Source organism: Hyperolius riggenbachi, chromosome 2, assembly GCF_040937935.1.
Source record: "Hyperolius riggenbachi isolate aHypRig1 chromosome 2, aHypRig1.pri, whole genome shotgun sequence".
Lineage (NCBI taxonomy): Eukaryota > Metazoa > Chordata > Amphibia > Anura > Hyperoliidae > Hyperolius > Hyperolius riggenbachi.
Genome location: NC_090647.1, coordinates 119,611,136 through 119,630,239, shown reverse-complemented (window position 1 = coordinate 119,630,239; position 19,104 = coordinate 119,611,136). Strand labels below are relative to the sequence as shown.

The 19,104-nt window shown below is 44.6% G+C and overlaps 1 protein-coding gene across 6 annotated transcripts in view; it reads right to left on the bottom strand.

The window, feature by feature from the left end:
• Nucleotides 1-15,659, bottom strand: part of PDE1B (phosphodiesterase 1B) — a 493,290-nt gene extending 477,631 nt beyond the window's left edge. For 4 of the 6 annotated variants that reach the window (XR_011026081.1, XR_011026080.1, XR_011026082.1 and 1 more), the window contains exon 1: nucleotides 7,551-7,819. Coding sequence is in view for 2 of the 6 variants with exons in the window: in XM_068267286.1 (XP_068123387.1) it covers nucleotides 7,551-7,608 (58 nt within the window). In the remaining 4 variants the exon portion in view is untranslated. Of the gene's footprint in view, nucleotides 1-7,550; nucleotides 7,820-15,636 lie in introns of those variants that run through there. The other 2 variants (XM_068267291.1, XM_068267287.1) reach the window with 2 other exon arrangements.
• Between the last annotated feature and the right edge of the window lie 3,445 nt (nucleotides 15,660-19,104).

The following is a 19,104-nucleotide window of genomic DNA, read 5'->3' as shown; positions in this document are numbered from 1 at the left end:
TTGAAATGCCACAGGTAGGTGTACAAAAAGGTATATTTATTGTTATAACAGGATAAAATGCAAAGGTCTTAATAAGTGAGTGAGCACATACTCATTAAAACCATAGAAACAGCGATGTTGCACCAGCCACACCATATCACACACCAAACTGCCCCTCCCCCTAAACTCAAACTAATACCCAGGTTACAACCATAGTGTTGGTCTGCATAGACAGTCCACATAAAGAAACCAGCTGAAAGGATGCATGAGGCAAATTAAAAAAGAATAGATTTACTTACCTGGGGCTTCCTCCAACCCCTAGAAACCTATGAGTCCCTTGCTGCAGCTCAGCTCTCAGAAAGCCTCCCGAGATCCCGTCGGTAATGGCCACCGATGGTTAGGATGGCAGCTTCAGTGCATATGCGAGCATGCAGAAGAGCCATTAGCAGTCTTGCTCTGTGCAGTGGTAGTACTTTTGTGCCTGCGCAGAACGCTCCCATGGGTGGGAGTGGCCTGGGCGCGCACATGCGCAGAAGCCACCACTCTGGCCAAGTCAGCTTCTGCTATGGAGGGAACCCTGGGAGACTGGCTGACAGAGGAGTTACGGTTGGTGACACATAGGCTTCTAGGGGCTGGAGGAAGCCCCAGGTAAGTAAATCAGATTTTTTTTATTTGTCTCATGCATCCTTTAGCATGGCCGGATTTACCATAAGGCACTGTAGGCATGTGAAGTCTAAGGTGCCAGGACATCTGTGCCTATAGGCTCCTGGGAGGTAAATCCAGGCCTGTCCTTTAGGCACAGTCCAGCACATTTTGCAAGCAAAGTGAGGCAAAAGCAGCTAAGCAGTTCTCATTTCCATAAGATCTGGTAGATCCAGCATATGGCAAAACAGTACCGTGCAGTGACACCAATGAGTCCATTGGACAGCTCAAGGCCCTTGTAGCCACCACAGCAGAGCTGGCAGGAAAATGTATGGCACCTGTTAACTCACAGATCCGTCACTTGGAGCATGTGGAGCAGAAGCCGTCACACAGCAACCCAAGTCCAGTACAGATTGGCAGTTGCCAGAAGTGATGCCCACCAGGGGAAATTCATGCTATCCCAGGGACCAAGGGCTCACGCATACAGTTGATGGCAGTTGGTTCTTTCTCCAAGCAACTATTGCCTTCCATTATGCACTTTAAACTAAGTGAAAGCATACAAAGGTGTTCAGGTTTAGAAGTTGTTTGGTCACATAGAACAAAGCAGTAACTCCTCAGAGGTAAACAAAAAACCAAAAAAACAGCATAAAAAGTTTTACTAATGCTGACTCAACGCAGATGTCTTCGATTATAAGCACTTGTAAAAAGTAATGAATTAACACTGCAAAAATGGTATAATGTGGATGCCAAAACATGAGCGTGATTGGCAGTTGTTAAACAGGGGGTGATGAAGCACCAAAATACCCACAGCTATACTGTCCATGTGACTCCTCTTTGAAGGTTAGATTAGTGAAGCCATCTCTCTGGTCCATCTCTCCATAATTATTTTTCTAATAACTATTAGATTTCCCTATTCACTGCACTACGTAAGGGAGAGTTTTCCAACTGACCATTTGTTGGACACTCAGGCTGTAGGCGGGGTTCAGTGATTCTTGTAGGGACCAAGAATACCTGGGCGAGAGTAGGGAGAGACCAGGACCAATGGTGCAGTACCATCAGGTATAGGGAGGATAAAAGTATATAGATATATACTCACAAAGTTCCTGCAACCACCATATAGGCTGCGGAGAATTAACCGTCCCCGCTCCGTGCTCCGGGTCCTGCTGGTTACTGGACGGCCACTCTCCTTTAGCACAATAGACTCTCCAGAAAAACTGCAAAGCTATTATCTCCAAAGGAGGTCTGACTGGTAAAGGGTAGGATGTAGGCGTTTGATGTATGTTCTATTTTAGTGTTTTAAAATCTAAATTAATATAAAAGAGAGGTAATCGCTTACCTCTCCAGAAGATATAGACACTAGTGCAACTGGAAAAATGTTTATTCAAAAAGCAATCTGACAACAGGTCATGACCCACTTCCTCAGGTCAATAGAGGCGCCTACACTCTATCCTCTGATACCAAGGCATTTTCGTATTTACCTGAGGAAGCGGCCATGCCCCGTGAAACACGTTGTCAGATTGCTTTTTGCATCAATATTTTTTCCAGTTGAATTAGTGTCTATATCTTCTGAAGAGGTAGATGATTACCTCTCTTTTTTATTTTAATTTTAAAACACTAAAATAGAACACACAGTGGGCGCCTCCATCCTACCCATTATGTGTCAGACAGGTCTTGTTGAAGGACTCAAAAACATGGTACCCACAGAGCTCAGCCAAATGAATTTCACACAATCTAATGTGGGGAACTCAATATGTATCCATTGAAATCAGTCAGAAAACGAATACATTTTACTTGCTCATTAGTTGCTCTCATTCTCTGTACTCTGAATATTTTTTTCTGAAACAAACCCTTATTTTTTGTTAAAGACTGCACTTGTGCACAGAGTTACAATATGGACCGCCTGGAATATCCCCCTCAGTGAAAATGACAATATCTTGAAGCGTGACATGGTTTATATAAACAAAGATACTCTGGAATATAGTGCATCAATGTTCGCTGTCTCCGATCCGAGTAGCAATGGAATTGATGCATAGAATATTTCTGTATATGGTATAGTAAAAACAGCCTGCCCATTTCCTTCTGAATTTCCGTGACTGAGCCTTGGCTGTATCTGTTAGATCTATCTATTAAGAGAAAACACGTTGTGAGCATAGAGCAGCAATGTGGATTCCCCTGCCCCAAGATCTCTATTAATCATCAGCACACCTGAGGAAGCGGGCCATGACCCATGAAACGCGTTGTCAGATTTCTTTTTGAATAAATATTTACTGGTGTCTATATCTTCAGGAGAGATAAGCGATTACTTCTCTTTTTTATTTGTATTTATATTTTAAAACACTAAAATAGAACACACAGTGTGTGCCTCCATCCTACCCATCATGTGTCAGACTGGTTTTGTTGAAGGACCCAAAAGCATGGTACCCACAGAACTCAGCCAAATTAATTTCACGCCATCTAATATGGGGAACGCAAGATGTATCCATTGCAAGCAGTCAGAATACTGATACATTTTAGTTGTTCATTAGTTGCTCTCATTTTCTGTACTCTGAATATTTTTCCCCCACATTTTTTGTTGAAGACTGCACTTGCGCACAGAGTTACAATATGGACCACCTGGAATATCTTCCTCAGTGGAAATGACAATTGCACGAAGCGTGACCTGGTTTATGTAAGCGAAGATACTCTGGAATTCAGTGCATCAAGGTTCGCTGTCTCCGATTAGCAGTGGAATCGATGCATAGAATATTTCTTTATACAGAATACCCCCCCCCATGAATTTCCGTGACAGAGCCCTGGCTGTATCCGTTAGATCTGTTCATTAAGACAAAACACAACATAGAGCAACAATGTGGATTCCCCTGCCCCAAGATCTCTCTTAATCAGCAGCACAGCCTTCCTGTATCTAAATTTATCAAGCGTCCAAGTCTGAGCTAGTATTTAATCAGCTATGACAACACTACAGTCACTCTGGTATACTGTGCATGCAGAACTTTGCCAAATGATTCACAGCATCAAACACAGGATTCCCTTAAATAAACCTTGGAAATGCTAACTTTGTTCTCAGTACAGGGCTGTTTAAGGTTAAAGCCTTTGCATGAAATAATTGCAAATATGATTCTGTTCTTTAGGGTTGCTGGAGACGGTATTTATTGTTGCTGTCTTCTAGATCTGCGGGAAAAGCTTCCATTCTGAGGAATGTGGGGAATCTGCAGTGTCACTTCTACCTAAGCTATTCCATTCCTGATCTACTATATGGAAACAAGCTGCCTCCATACCAGCCATGAAAGCCTGCCACATCAAGTAACAGGTAGATTGTGGGCTGGCAATAGCAGGGACTCTTGTTTGCTTTGTATCACTGCAAACATCCTGCCTGTGCGATGCTGCCTAGCTGGACAGAGGCATTGCGTATACCGCCTGGCTGGACGGAGACATTGTAAATTCAGATGTAGGTCATGCGTGCAGCTAAGGACATCCGCCTTTAATGTGCATTTATCTCAAGAGAAACGGTTTAGCCTATGCAATAAATTAGTGTGATCTACAATGCTACAGCGCTACAGTCCACACCAACTGCATTTAATTTCACCATGGTGGGATCAGTAAAAAAAATGTATTTATTGGTTACTATGGGTTACTGCACTTTGTTCCGTAACTTAATTAAGGCAAAACGCGTCGAAAGATGTCAGTGCTATAACAATACTGCTGGCCAACTTATTATAATAGTCTCTACTATGACTAAAGTGTTCCATGCATACACTATATACATATACATTAGATGGTTTTAATAGATAAGATACTCAATTAAGCAGAAGTGCAACAGAACAGTAAGTTGCGGCACACATTATCTGTGCGTTGTCACATACAGTGAAGCATAGTCAATGAAAAGTATGCTTCACCGACATGGTTAACGAGCGCGTTTTGTGATAAGTACTGCATGCAATGCATTAGGCTGCCGCATGCCATTATACCACAATGTACCAACTGCACTGTCAATGTCGCATGGGTGGTGCAACGCAGTGCAAAAAGCTAGTAAAAACAATACAGCCATTACGCCGCACCCTAACACACCACTGTGAGCATAGCCTTCAAGCAGACCTGAACTCAGAACTTCCTCTCTGCTCTAAAAGATGAGCAACAGCATAATAACCTTTAAAGAAAAACAATTCTTTGTTATAGCTTACAGAATTTCTGCAATAAATCTGCAGTGTGTCTACTTCCTGGTTTCATGGAAGCATAGAAAGGGTTAATATCCCATGTTTACAAATTAGCTGCTCTGCCGAGTTTCCTGAGCAGACACAGTTGAGAGCACACATTACACTTGTGATTCCTTACAGATGAGGGGGAATTAGGCAGGATCTTCTCTCTAAAGACACAGGGTGCATTTCTCTGTTTTCCCTGTGTCCTGTGCAAGAGTTCAGGTCCACTTTGATGAAAGAGTCGAACCAGACAAAAATCTTTTAAAAGCCACAGCGTTTCCCCTTTTGATTCCATCAAAATGAATCAATTGAACATTGACTGAAAAAAAGCTATTTTAATCACAAGTAAGCGCAAGGGGGGAGGGGACCAGGTGTGAGTGTTGTTCTATTGACAATCTGTGTTGTACTGTGTTGTCATCAATCGGTACAGAGCTAGCAGTGGTGGCGTTCGATCAATATCCAATCAGATTTCTTTTGACAATGGATCTAATATCTAGTTTTGCAAGGTGCTAAGCCAGGTAAATTGGGAGGCGTTGGTTGTTTACCTTAAAAATCTAGTAGCCTAATGGATACACACCATGCGTTTCCACGTTCGATGCGTCCGTCGATACGCATCGATTCGATTATTTCCGACATGTCCGATTCAAGCTTCGATGGATCGTTAGGTCGATTTGCCATACTTTACATGGCGATCGACCTAAAAATCATCGAAATGCGTTCGGAAATGCTCGGAAATAATCGAATCGACACGTATCGACGGACGCATTTGACGCGGAAACGCATGGTGTGCATCCAGCATAAGGAAGCCAGTAAGCAGTGGATGCAGTCACACATCCAACAACCCTTGGCACTCCCAGTGTCGGACAGGGAGCTGGAAAAGCTGAGGAAATCCACTTGCTGGCCAAGCAGCAGTAATCAGGTGTTGCTGCTCACAGGGCTGGTGCACACCAAAACCCGCTAGCAGATCCGCAAAATGCTAGCAGATTTTTAAACGCTTTTTTTTATTTTTATGAGGCGTTTTGCTAGCGTTTTGCGGATTGCTGCTGCGGTTTTCAGTATAGTAGATTTCATATATTGTTACAGTAAAGCTGTTACTGAACAGCTTCTGTAACAAAAACGCCTGCAAAACCGCTCTAAAGTGCCGTTTTTCAGAGCGGTTTGCGTTTTTCCTATACTTAACATTGAGGCAGAAACGCATCCGAAATCCAAAAAATGCCTCACCCAGGCATTTTTCGTTTCCGCAAAACGCCTCCCGCTCTGGTGTGCACCACCCCATTGAGATACATTGACCAAGCAGATCCGCAGCCGCAAGCGGATCTGAAAACGCCCAAAAAGCCGCCCGGTGTGCACCAGCCCACAGTGAGGACTTGCTGTAGGTTTCTATTGGGAGTGATAACACAGGGTTACTGCTGCTTGGCCAGCAGGTGGATTTCTTCAGTTTTTCCAGCTCCCAGTCCAACACTGGGCATTCCACTAGTGGTTACCAAATTGGGGGATGGGGAACTGATGGGGACTGTCTCAGCTTTAGTTTTTAAATGAAATTCTATTTTTTTCTCGACTACATACAAATCGTGTTGTTATCCATATGCAGCTTAAAACTTTGACCTATCAACTACATACCAATGGCAACAAAATTGCACCGGGACAGAATAACCTGCAATTCATGAATCATTTCCAGTCAGCATGTCCTGGGAGTCAACATCAACAACAGCCACAAGCTGTCTGTTGTTCTTATGTTTTTTTTTGGCAAGTCTGCAGCACCTGTTCAGCACAGCATCGATAGAAAAGTGCACCAGTGGAAATGAACCGCGAATGTATTCTACTGCATTGGGTGTCAGGAGAGGGTGGGGGGGGGGACTCTGATGCAGGAATCGTTTCAGGAATGCCCATTCCAACCATCTACGTGACTCGTGAGAATGCAAATAGTAGTACACATAAATAAGTAGCATATGGTTGCTATGCTTTTTAGTTTCACTTCATTCGTATATTCAGTATTCATTGAAATCCACATTTGACATATTAATGAAGAAATAGTTTGCCCCATATTGAGGATAATGTACCTGGTATTCCTATGTAAATATACATGCAGTATAGTCCATTGACAAAGTGCGTGCGTGCTTGTGAGCGTGTGTGTCTGTTGTTATTGTTGTTCTTGTACCATCTTCCTTGACTCATTCAAATAAATCCTCTCACTTAAGCTGGCCACTAATGGTACAATTTGCCAAACAACTGTTTACGAACAATTCTTTGCATGAACGATCAGAAATTACAGTTTGGGACCACTAATGGTCAAAAATCTCTTAACCAATTCGATCAGATTAGCAGTATCGATCTGGATCAATTTTATTAATCTGATAGAATTGGTTAGGACAAATTGTACCGTTAGTAATGATGCAATCTTTTTTCATCCAATCTATGTAGTAGAAGAGTAAACTGAGTAAATATATTGAATGGATACTATAGGGAGTCCCTCATATTACTGGATGAAAAAGATTGGATCATTAGTGGCCACCTTAACCCCAGCCACCTACTAGTATTAATCGTTTAGGCAGAGTGATGAATTGATTTCCTATGCATATTGCCTATTAGTGACAGCTACAGGTTAATGGATGCTCCTGCCCTCTGATTGCAGCTCTCCAGCTGTGCACAAGTTACAAGGAGTGCTGCAGAGCCTATCCCTAGGCTGAGGAATGTCTAGGCGAGTCAGGGGTACAGCAGCAGTCTCAGGTCCGGTACCTGGATGGAGATGGATGGGAGCTCCGCGCTGCAGCCGCCGTGTTGCTGAGTGGGACATGTCTGCTGCACAGGGACGCCTCCGCGTTGACTTGTTGAAGATCCCGAGGGAAGCTCCTGGTGCTGCTATGCGTCCCCGTACTCCAGCGTGCACCCTGCTGACCCGGGAGGCTGTCACCCCAGACTGCTATGCTGTGCAGCGTCCTGTGTGTGACCTGCTGATCCGGCCAGCCTGTGTGTGTGTCTGCAGAGCACCGCCGACTCACATCACTGGAGACTGAGGAGAGAGAGAGGAGGGGGATCAGCACACTGGCTGATAGAGGAGGGGAAGCAATCACACAATGGCAAAGAGGAGAGGAGAGACTGATAACAAATAGAGGAGGAAGAGAAAAGCCACCAGAAAACACGTCTAGAGTGCTGGGATAAAACGAGCAATAAGCTACAAGTGCCCACTATAAACTCTTTGAATGGAAATGTAAATATTTAGGAAAACTTATTTAACATGCCTTCTGTGAAGTTTAGATAAAAAGCTCCCTGCAGCAGTAAAGACAAAATAACAGCTATGTTTGGATACCCAAGAATTGCTGCTGCAGCATTTAAATGGTGCGCAGTTTAACCTCGACCTCGAGGTTTTCCTCGACCTTGAAACACATCCTGCAGAGTATTTACCATAGGGCCGGTTCCCAGGGGTGTCGATAAACGATGGCCGCAGCACACATCGCTTAAGCAAGGACAGCACCAGTACTGACGTTTACCATTGTTTGCTTAAACGTTGCATTCCGATCCCTATTTTTCCCATTGGCTGCACAATGCTTAGGAGATCGCTAAGTGCCGTGCTTCCTGTTGCACTGCGGAGGTCAAAAGCTCAAAGGCAGTTTTGAATGACGGGAAGCCCGGACGATAGCTGCTGAATGCTTTTCTGCCCGCTAGCAGAAAAGCATTTTAGTGAGACGCCGCGGGACACCCGACCAAACAGGGCCTTATGAGCAGTAAAGAAGTGCACTGTGACTTTATTGCAGGAGCACTATAACCTTCTGTGAGTTCTATTGGAACTAGAGGGACCTAGTTCTGATAGAAAGAGGGTCGGTTAGGTAGATAAGTTGGGGGGTGTCCTTATGTTAAAAAGGGCCATCACTGGTGGTTTAGGAAAGGCCCCAAGAAGTGGTGGGCTTAGCATATCTCCCTTCTGAAGTAACCATCAGTTACTTCTGAGTAGAGATGAGTGAGGAACATTTTCAAGCTCAGTCTTGAAGTAAATTGGCCCTAGTCTCGATTTGCAAAAAATACAAATCTGCATCTAGATTATAAATGAGCTTTAGCCTATTACATTGAAGTCAACGGTGCAGCTGGATAGGGATGGCAGGTCACAGTTAGTGGGGCCAGTAGGGGGATGGGGCCAAGAGCAGCGAGGGGTGATGGTGCTATGATTTGGCTGTTGATTCAAAGTCCAGGGGGCACGGGACTTTGGGGACTTCAGGGGTCGGAGATAGTGGGGCTGAGCATGGAAGAGGTAGCTACGAGGACTGATCATGTATGCAGAGTGGCAGGCCTGGATTTCTGGAAAGGCTACAAAGGCCAGGGCCGTGGGCACCTGCAGCCCAAGGGGGCACCTGAGCATGAAAGAGGAGTTGCTACATATGAAAGTAGATGCTGCAAATGGAGAGTAACACGCGAAAAAGAGAGGCTATAGTACATGGATGATACACATGTAAGAGGAAGCTGCACATGGGAGGGGTGCTGCTGCACATGAAAGGGGAGGCAAAACAAACTTGGGGCACAAAAAGTAGAAAATCCATTTAACCTTCTTTTTAAGATGGCCCATTCAAGAGTGTATTTTCAGGTAGTGGTGGGAAGTGCTCGTAACAAAGAGGGATGATGGAGGGGCCAAAGGGGGGGCCAGAAGGGGAGTTAGGTGGCCTGGACACCTTTCCTACTTTTTTTCTTTTGCCTCTATAGTCCAAAGCCTCAAGATCGGCAGTCAGGAGGATGAATGGGCCCTATGCACTGACCACATGACTCTTGCAGCAGGGAGATGCTGGCGATATCAGTAGTCCAGGACTAGATGGTAGAGCTGATACATCTGAGCATCCTTTAGGTGTGATGATGATCCTTGAGGTCAGATTCAGCAGCACATGATTCACAGCCAGGCGCACGATTGGGCGACATAGCATTAAGGGGTTTATTAGCCAAGGTTAGGACACTGTTGGATAGGTCTGAGATGTCTACATTGGCACAGAGCTGGGTTTACAACAGCTTGGGAAGCGTGCGGGTTCTGCAGGGATCTGGGAAAGCGGCTCAGGCTAATGGGGCTAGTGCTTGAGGAGAGGAAAAGAGCAGCTAAGCCTGGTACCAACTGGGAGCGATTTTGCAACACTCACCATTTGTCAGTGATCTGCAAAGTGATACACCTGTGGATCCCTATGTGTGTAGTCTCACTAGCAGCATTGCGAGTGCAAAACCCTGCTTGCAGAATTTTAGGAGTGATCCCGGAGCGATTGCATCAGTGGCTGCAGAAGCCAAACCGCGATCACTCCAGGAATCACAATAAAATTGTGGCACTTCCACTATTTAGCAAATCACAGACACTTTGCGACTTGCACATTTGAAGCCTGGGGCACATTTGAAGCGTGTACGTCGATATTTTCATGCTATTCCCACTTGAGAGATTCAATATTGATAGATGGGTAAAAAGGAAAGAACACATTAAAGAGGAGGATGAGGATAGGAGGCGTTTTGGCTAATCTACCGTATGTTCAGAAATTGGTTGTAATTGTTTACTGTTGTGGAAAGCATAGAGAAGAAGAGAAATATGCAGAACGTTGCACCGCTGTTTTCTGTTAAATGTTAAAAATTAAGGGTCCTTCTACACTTGGTGCAATGCGATTTGCGCTAAACCAGGAATATTACTGTAAATGTGGGTATCCTGAGCTATTGCTGCCCCTCTCTTCCAGATCAACCCATGCCATGGACTGTGGGGGCTGGTGTACATGGAATGGATGACTCTGGAAGAGAGGGGCAGCAATGCCTCTCCCAGAGCCCTTATCCAGGCCATGGACAAGGTACTCTTTCCCATCTCCAGTGCCAAGGAGGAAGTGGAAGTCTAGGCCCTGGGGGGTTCATGGTGGCATCTGGGGGTTCTTTAACAGTGGGACACCTAAATGTCTGCCCACCCATGAAAAAATGCATATAGGTGTACTAAGGTAACCCATTCTCATATCCACTAAGAGTTAAAAATGAACCACTTAAGGACCACAGGTTTTCCCTCTCCTTCCCTTTTGCAAACCAGATAACCAAATATGAATATTACAGGCAAGGTTTACGCGCCATGTATAAAACGTTGTGCATTTCAAATGATGATACATTCCACGCCGTATGGCTGTAAAAACTGTGAGCCTGAACAAGGTCTTTAACAGCTGCCACATCATTGGTTACTGTGGGTAACTGCTTGATTTTTGCTCCAGTTTCCTGTGCAGTGGTGCTTATAAGTCAGACCCATTATGCATACATTCTGTTGACTTAGGCCTTCTTGATCAGCTGATCACTAGACACTGAATATAAAACAGATTGTTGAGCTATGGCATAATAATACGATACTGGAATTCTAATTATCCGTATTAGCATGCCTCAGATATTTTATTTTTTATTTTATTTTTTGTGACTCACAAAATGTATTGTAGCTCTCTGCATTTTAATGAAAACCATCAACCTAATGTAACCTTGATTTACCATGAAACACTCTAATTAAAACAATTTCTGACCAGATAAGTATAGATTATTCTATATAACTGTAAACTCACAAAGCAAATTGTCTCTACCCTTCAAGATGTTTTATATGAATAAAAGAAAAAAAAAAAGCTACAGATATTGTACATTTTACAATAATAAAAAGGTGATAAATACAAGTGCCTGAAGATATGTGTAAAATAGGTAAAAGTGTAACTGTAGTTAGAAAAAAAAACACTAATAAAACTAATAAAATAACATAATATATGTAAATGCTGCTGTTGCTATCTCAAACAATTCGAAATGGATCACAGTTGCAGTGAAAAGCCAGTTTAGGCGTGATAAGTTTAGGCATGCTAAGTTTAGATAAGTTTAGATCGCACGCATAATCCTGCACGCAAAGCAGTGCCATTAAACTCTATGCGAAGTGCACCAGACTTTGCTAGCGCAAAACTTTTGATCAGCTGTGCACTGCGATGCTAACCCAGTTGGTGCTTAAACTTATCACGCCTAAAAACTTATCACACCTAAACTTATCACACCTAAACTTATCACGCCTAAACTTATCACGCCTAAACTTATCACGCCTAAACTTATCATGCCTAAACTTATCATGCCTAAAATGAGTTTAGGCATGATAAAGGGCTTTTCACCAGCGTGCTAACTGTTAGCACCGCTTTGTGAATCAGGCCCCATTAATCTGTAAAGGGAGAATAAGAGGATCTATTGAGGATCACCAGGTCTTGCTGACAGGACACAGTAAAGGTGGGCATAGCAATATGGGATGCAGAGGTTGTGACTGCATTAGGATGCCTAAACCAAAGAGACCGTGGGCCTTCCTTCAACCGCTGTATTAGATCTTCATTGGTACTGTGGTTGTTATGATCAACTCTATACAAGGGCTGTTTGACAAGTAATAAACCCAGAGCTGAATCTGAAAAGGCAACAAAGGTCTGGGGCCTGGGCCTTGAGCGGCTGGAGCCCAAGGAGGCAGCTGAACATGGAAGAAGGGCTACGGCATATATAAGAGGAAGCCTTGAATTGTAAAGGGGATCTGCAAATGGGGAGCAATGCAAAGAAAAGAGTTGCTGCTACCCAATGAAGTACATGAAAAAGAAGATGCTGTACATGGACAGTGCACATGGAATAGGGGAGGGTGATTCTCCTTTTGGAAGAGGAGCAACAAGAATGTAAGCCTAGGGGCACAAACAGTATAAAACCAGCCTTGAATGAACCTAAACCATAAAGACAAAAGCTAGGAGCTTTATTTTTTATAAATTCTCAAAATAATTTCCATGAAGCAGAATGTTCCTTTTAGATATTTCTTTTAAGGCCTTTATACCCTTTTTATAGAACTCAACATCTTGGTCCTCAAGGGAATCCTCATGACATCATTATCAGAGTTAAATTTCTTCCCTTTTCGGTATTTCCACAGTGGAGCCACATCAGGCGAATAAGGTACCGTAGCTGCTCTAACAATTGAAAGCCACAATTATGAATTATGGCCATTGCAACCTCAGACTTGTGTGCTGGTGCATTGTCTTGATGAAACAAAATGCCTTTTGTCAACTTTCCTCATTCCAAGTTCTTCAGTAAGAATGAAGTAAACTCTTGCATTTTAAATCCGTACACTCTTAGCAATTAAACCTTTTCCAATTACAAATAGAGATGTCGCGAACCTCCGATTTCCCGGTTCGCCGAAAGTTCGCGAACCGCAATAGACTTCAATGGGGATGCGAACTTTGAAAAATAGAAAAAATTATGCTGGCCACAAAAGTGATGGAAAAGATGTTTCAAGGGGTCTAACACCTGGAGGGGGACATGGCGGAGTGGGATACATGCCCAAAGTCCCAGGGAAAATCTAGATGTGACGCAAAGCAGCGTTTTAAAGAGAACCCGAGGTGTGTTTAAAGAATGTTATCTGCATACAGAGGCTGGATCTGCCTATACAGCCCAGCCTCTGTTGCTATCCCAAACCCCCCTAAGGTCCCCCTGCACTCTGCAATCCCTTATAAATCACAGCCGTGCTGTGAGGCTCTGTTTACATCTGTAGTGTCAGTCTCAGCTGCTCTCCCGCCTCCTGCATAGCTCCGGTCCCTGCCCCCGTCCCTTCCCTCCAATCAACAGGGAGGGAAGGGATGCAGGCGGGGACCGGAGTTCTGCAGGAGGCGGGGAGAGCAGCAGACTGACACTATAGAGATAAACACAGCCAGCTCTGACAAGCTGTTTGTCAGCAGCGTGGCTGTGATTTATGGAGGGATTGCAGAGTGCAGGGGGACCTTAGGGGGGTTTGGGATAGCAACAGAGGCTGGGCTGTATAGGCAGATCCAGCCTCTGTATGCAGATAACATTCTTCAAACCCACCTCGGGTTCTCTTTAAGGGCAGAAATGGCATTGAATGCTAAATTGCAGGCCTAAAGTGCTTAAAAACATCTTGCATGTGTATACATCAATCAGGGAGTGTAATTAGAGTTCTGCTTCACACTGACGCACCAAACTCACTGTGTAACGCACCGCAAACAGCTGTTTGCGTAGTGACGGCCATGCTGGACTGGTGCGCACCATGGCGAGAGTGTAGGCCGTGGCAGTTTTCAAGCCCATATGGTCGCCGGGCTGTGGTAGCTCAATGATAGAACTACAGTGACTATCCAGCTGATCAAATTTGGTCTGTCCACAATGAAGCAACAACCTTATTATCTTCTTGTATGTAGATAGGCATAGGTAGGTGTCCCAGTAGTTAGCTAGGCATAGGTAGGAGTCCCAGTATAGGTAGGTAGGCATAGGTAGAAGTCCCAGTATAGGTAGGTAGGCGTAGGTAGGAGACCCAGTAGTTAGCTAGGCATGGGTAGGAGACCCAGTATAGGTAGGTAGGCATAGGTAGGTCCCCTAGTATAGGTAGGTGTCCCCGTATAGGCAAGTAGGTGCCCCAGTAGTTAGGTAGGTATAGGTAGGTGTCCCAGTATAGATAGGCAGGGCCTGGCTGGCACAGTAATAACAATTACCAAGGTCCAGCTGCAACAGATAGGGCTGTATAATTCAGTGAGCAACACACACAAAAGAAAAACACATCAGGAAAACATTAGAGCTCTCAAAAGAGCTGTTGAGGGGTGCTATTTTAGCAATAACAATCAGCCAGGAGCAAGCCAAGAGCCTAACTAATCTTTCCCTAGGAGAACAAGTCTGCAGCAGCTGTCCCTAGTCTGTCTCTAGCAGGCACACGAGTGAGTGTCATGGCCAGCGAGCCTGCCTTATATAAGAGGGGTGGGGCTCCAGGGCTTAGTGTAGCCTGAATGGCTACAATGTGCCTGCTGACTGTGATGCAGAGGGTCAAATTGACCCTCATAGTGAATTATGGGGCGAATCGAACTTCCGCAAAAGTTCGCTTGGTCCAGGCGAACGCGAACCCCCAAAGTTCGCCTGGAACCGTTCGCCGGCGAACCGTTCGCTACATCTCTAATTACAAATATATACATATGATGTTAGTGCTTTACAATGTTACCAGCCAATTAGATCGGATTTAACAAACGACTGAATGATTGAAGTGTAAAGAAGGACCATCTATACAATCATCAATCCTGTATAGACAAGAAGCAAATTCTCAAGGCCTAGCCGAAATGATAGATAATATATATATATATATATATATATATATATATATATATATATATATATATATACACTATATGTATGTGTATATATGTCTATCATTTTCAACAATATTTTATCAATATTTTAATACAACTAAACCTAATTCTATTCACATTTCATCCATTCCTCTATTAATGCTAACCCTAACCAACCCCGCTGATATCAGCACTGACTTCACTGCTAAACACATCCTTCGCTGATCAGCGCGCCTGTAGCCGCTATTTATCGGATGTGGGCGGCACCTAAATTACCCAGTGGGTACTGCTATAGCCAAAAACATGGCGGTCTATGCAGTATCCATTTTACCAATGTGTCACTGTGCATAGCAAGGAGTTTCGGAGCTCGGTGAACCGGAACTGGGTGCCGTTATAGCACTCGTGCTTTACTATGCAATCGCCAGACCCAGAATACTCCCTCTGAGTTGCTGCAACTCAGAGGCGAAATAGTATTTAACGCTGCTGGGGATTTGAGTGGCAGCAGGGTAAGCCGTCATTCAGCACACCCTGCGCCCAGCTCACCGGTGACACTACAATATGTACGCCCACTGGCGCCCAAATTACCTGCTTCCACTTTTTCTTCTATTGTTTTCGATGCATGACAACCAAAACTTGTATTATCAGTATTTTCCAACTAGTAAAAAGGCCTGCCTATTAAAAAGCGGGCGCTAGGCCACGACCACTAAACCCCAGCAACACGCATACCGATGCGTCCTGCTCACCTGTCTCCCACCACTATCCGAAGTATATGCACACAGAGAGATGTTGCTTGCTTGGCAGTTGGAAAAAGCTGTTATTTCCCACAATGCAATGAGGTTCTCAGACAGCAAACTGTCTGGAAGCAGGGACACACACACACAGGGACAGGACGCAGAGACACGGGGGTTTTATTATATAGGATAATACTTAGCCTGTAAATCCAATTTATCAGATGAATGTAACATTTCTGCAATAACAGTTTTCTGAAATGTTTCTTGTAAATGTAATAATAGAAACGTGTGGTCCTCATACATTCCGCAGATATTGGATTTACATATGTATGAATGTGTAGTCTGTGCTGTAAAAGCTGCTTCTAATAAGGGTGGCCATACATGGTACAATTTTTCTTTTTTTTTCGATTACATAATTTAGTTCGATTATTCCGTTAAATCGAATCTAAAGATTTTTCCAGCATGTCCGATATGATTTTTCTCGAAAAAACTGGATAATCGTTCGAATTTCTTGATCGAAAAAAAAATATATTTTCAACTTTCATTCGATTCGATCATTTATATTGAATAAACGGGATAATCGAACATTTTTATTGTACCGTGTATGGCCACCATAAGACTTACAGAGATGTGTAGTGTTCTGTGCACAGGTTTGAGGGCCTACATGTATGTAGGTTTCGTTTATTCTGTAACTACTAAACAGCTATTTGAAAACAAAAAACATACTGTATTAGCAAATGTTATTGCAGTTACTTTTTATTAGAACAGGAAAAAAATAACATCATTATTGTGACATGCAAACACATGGACACCCATTTTGCTTCTTTCTTGCAAGTAGGGATGGTCGGAAATGCTGATTACTAATTACGCGGAATTACGTGGTAATCGTACTTTCCGATTTCCGCAGAAAGGTTTTTTTGCCATTTTTTTAAACTCTCTCGCTTTCCTTATTCGTTCAGTCGACTCTGCTTCTTCTTGACCATGTGTACTCCACGCCAGATGTCTCTGTCAATCACGGCTTCTTTCAGCTGTTGCATAGGCATGTTCATGGCTTCACATATCCTGTCTATTCATCTTAACCTCTGTCGTCGTTGTCTTTGTTTGCCCTCAATTTTTCTAAGAATCAAAGATTTCTCCAAAGAATCCGGTCTTTTCATTATGTGACCAAAGTATTTGAGTTTCAAAAGTCGTATCAGTATTTATAGTCCAACTTTCACAGGCATAAGTTTCTACTGGAAAGACATAGCTTTTAACCCTCCTGGTGGTCTATTAGAAACCGCCAGGGGGCAGCACAGCAGTTTTTTTTAAAAAAAAAAACTCTTTTAACCCTCCTGGCGGTCTATTAAAAACCGCCAGGGGGCAGCGCAGCCGTTTTTTTTATTTATTTATTTATTTTTTTTAAATCATGTAGCGAGCCTAGGGCTCGCTACATGATAGCCGCTGCTCAGCGGCATCCCCCCAGCCCCGCCGATCGCCTCCCGCGATAGGCGATCAGGAAATCCCGTTCAAAGAACGGGATTTCCTGGAGGGCTTCCCCCGTCGCAATGGCGACGGGGCGGGATGACGTCACCGACGTCATGGACGTCGTGACGTCCCGGTTCACACTTGCGGTTCTCTGCCAAACGGACCGGATGACCTGACCGGATCCGGACCGGATCGGAACCGTACGGTTCTGATCCTGATCCGATCCGGATCCGGTCAGTTTGCATCAGGTGTTCATCAGGATGCGATCCGGATCCGTTTGGCAAAAGATAGTAGAAATAAAATAAAAATGTTGGGGTCTGGGAGGTCAGCAGAAGGTGGACCTGTGGAATCAGGCCCTCCGCTGTTTAGCACTCACCTCCACCTCCGACATACTGCCAACATCTCCAGCACGTTTAAAGTCACTGCTGCTCCACTCCAAAATGCTTGCCCATGTGTCCCCATCCAAAATCGCCGCTACAATACGCTAGGAAGTGGGGTAGAACATCCGGATTTTATAGCCAGTGTGTTGTGCGCTCTCCGGTTCTCATTGGTTTGTATTGGCCGGATGGTGCAGTCCGGCTCCGCTCCGGATACGTCTGCCGGAGGAGCCGGACCAAAAAATAGCGCATGTTGGGTCTTACGCCGGAGTCCGGATCCGTTCCGGATCCGGTCCGGACGAAACGGACGCATGTGAACGGACGCATAGACTTTCATTGCTATGCCGTGCGTCCGTTCCGTCCGTTCCGCATGCGGTCCGGCTCCGGCACGGCGATTCCGGACGGCGACCGCTAATGTGAACCGTGCCTAAGGGGGTCCCGATCCACCCCTTGCCGCTGCCTGGCGCTGATAGGCCAGGCAGCGCAGGGGTCTAGGGGGGGGGCTGTCTTGCGACGCGGATAGCAGCAATCGAGCGCGGGGCGGCGGCGATCGAAGTGCTGACGCAGCTAGCAAAGTGCTAGCTGCATTCAGCAAAACAAAAATTATTCAAATCGGCCCAGGAGGGCCTGAGAAAACCTCCTGCGCGGCTTACCCCGAACTACGTTCGGGGTTACCGCCAGGAAGGTTAAATCATGTAGCGAGCCTAGGGCTCGCTACATGATAGCCGCTGTACAGTGGCATCCCCTGCCCGCTTCGATCGCCTCCGGCGATCTTTGATCAGGAAATCCAGTTCAAAGAACAGGATTTCCTGAAGGGCTTCCCCCGTCGTGACGTCAAAGGGAGTCCCGATCCACCCCTCAGCGCTGCCTTGCACTGATTGGCCAGGCAGCGCACGGGGTCTGGGGGGGGCGGCGCGGCGATCGGCGGGTAGCGGCGGCGATCGGAATGCACACGCAGCTAGCAAAGTGCTAGCTGCGTGTTGCAAAAAAAAATTATGCGAATCGGCCCAGCAGGGCTTGAGAAATCCTCCTGCGCGGCATAGCCCATGCTCAGCATGGGCTTACCGCAAGGGAGGTTAACTATCCTGATCTTTGTAGGTAAAGTGACATCTCTATCCTTTAGTATTTTGTCCAAACTTGCCATAGCTTTCCTCCCAAGCAACAAGCATCACTTAAGGTGATTGGGAATAACCATTTGTGACTATAAATGGACAAAAATCATATGATCAATCCGATCATATTGACGGGATTGGTCCAAAAATTGGATCAATTTCACTAATCTGATCGGATTGGTTGAGTTTTTTTTTCCATTAGTGGTCACAAACAATAATTTCCGATCGTTCATACGAAGAATCGTTTGTAAACGATCTTTAAGCAAATTGTATTATTGGTGGTCGCCTTTAATCTCATGGCTTCAGTCACCATCTGCAGAGATCTTTGATCCCAGGAACATTAAATGTTACAGCTTTTACTTTTTCTCCATCTATTTGCAGATGGTTCATTGGAGTACATGACATGACTAGTTTTCTTCATGTCATGTCAATGTTTTCAAATAGTGAGCATAAAGTTCCCCTTTAGATTCTCAATAAAGTTTAATAACTTCGCCAAGGCATATTTTTCATCCCACATCTTATTACAA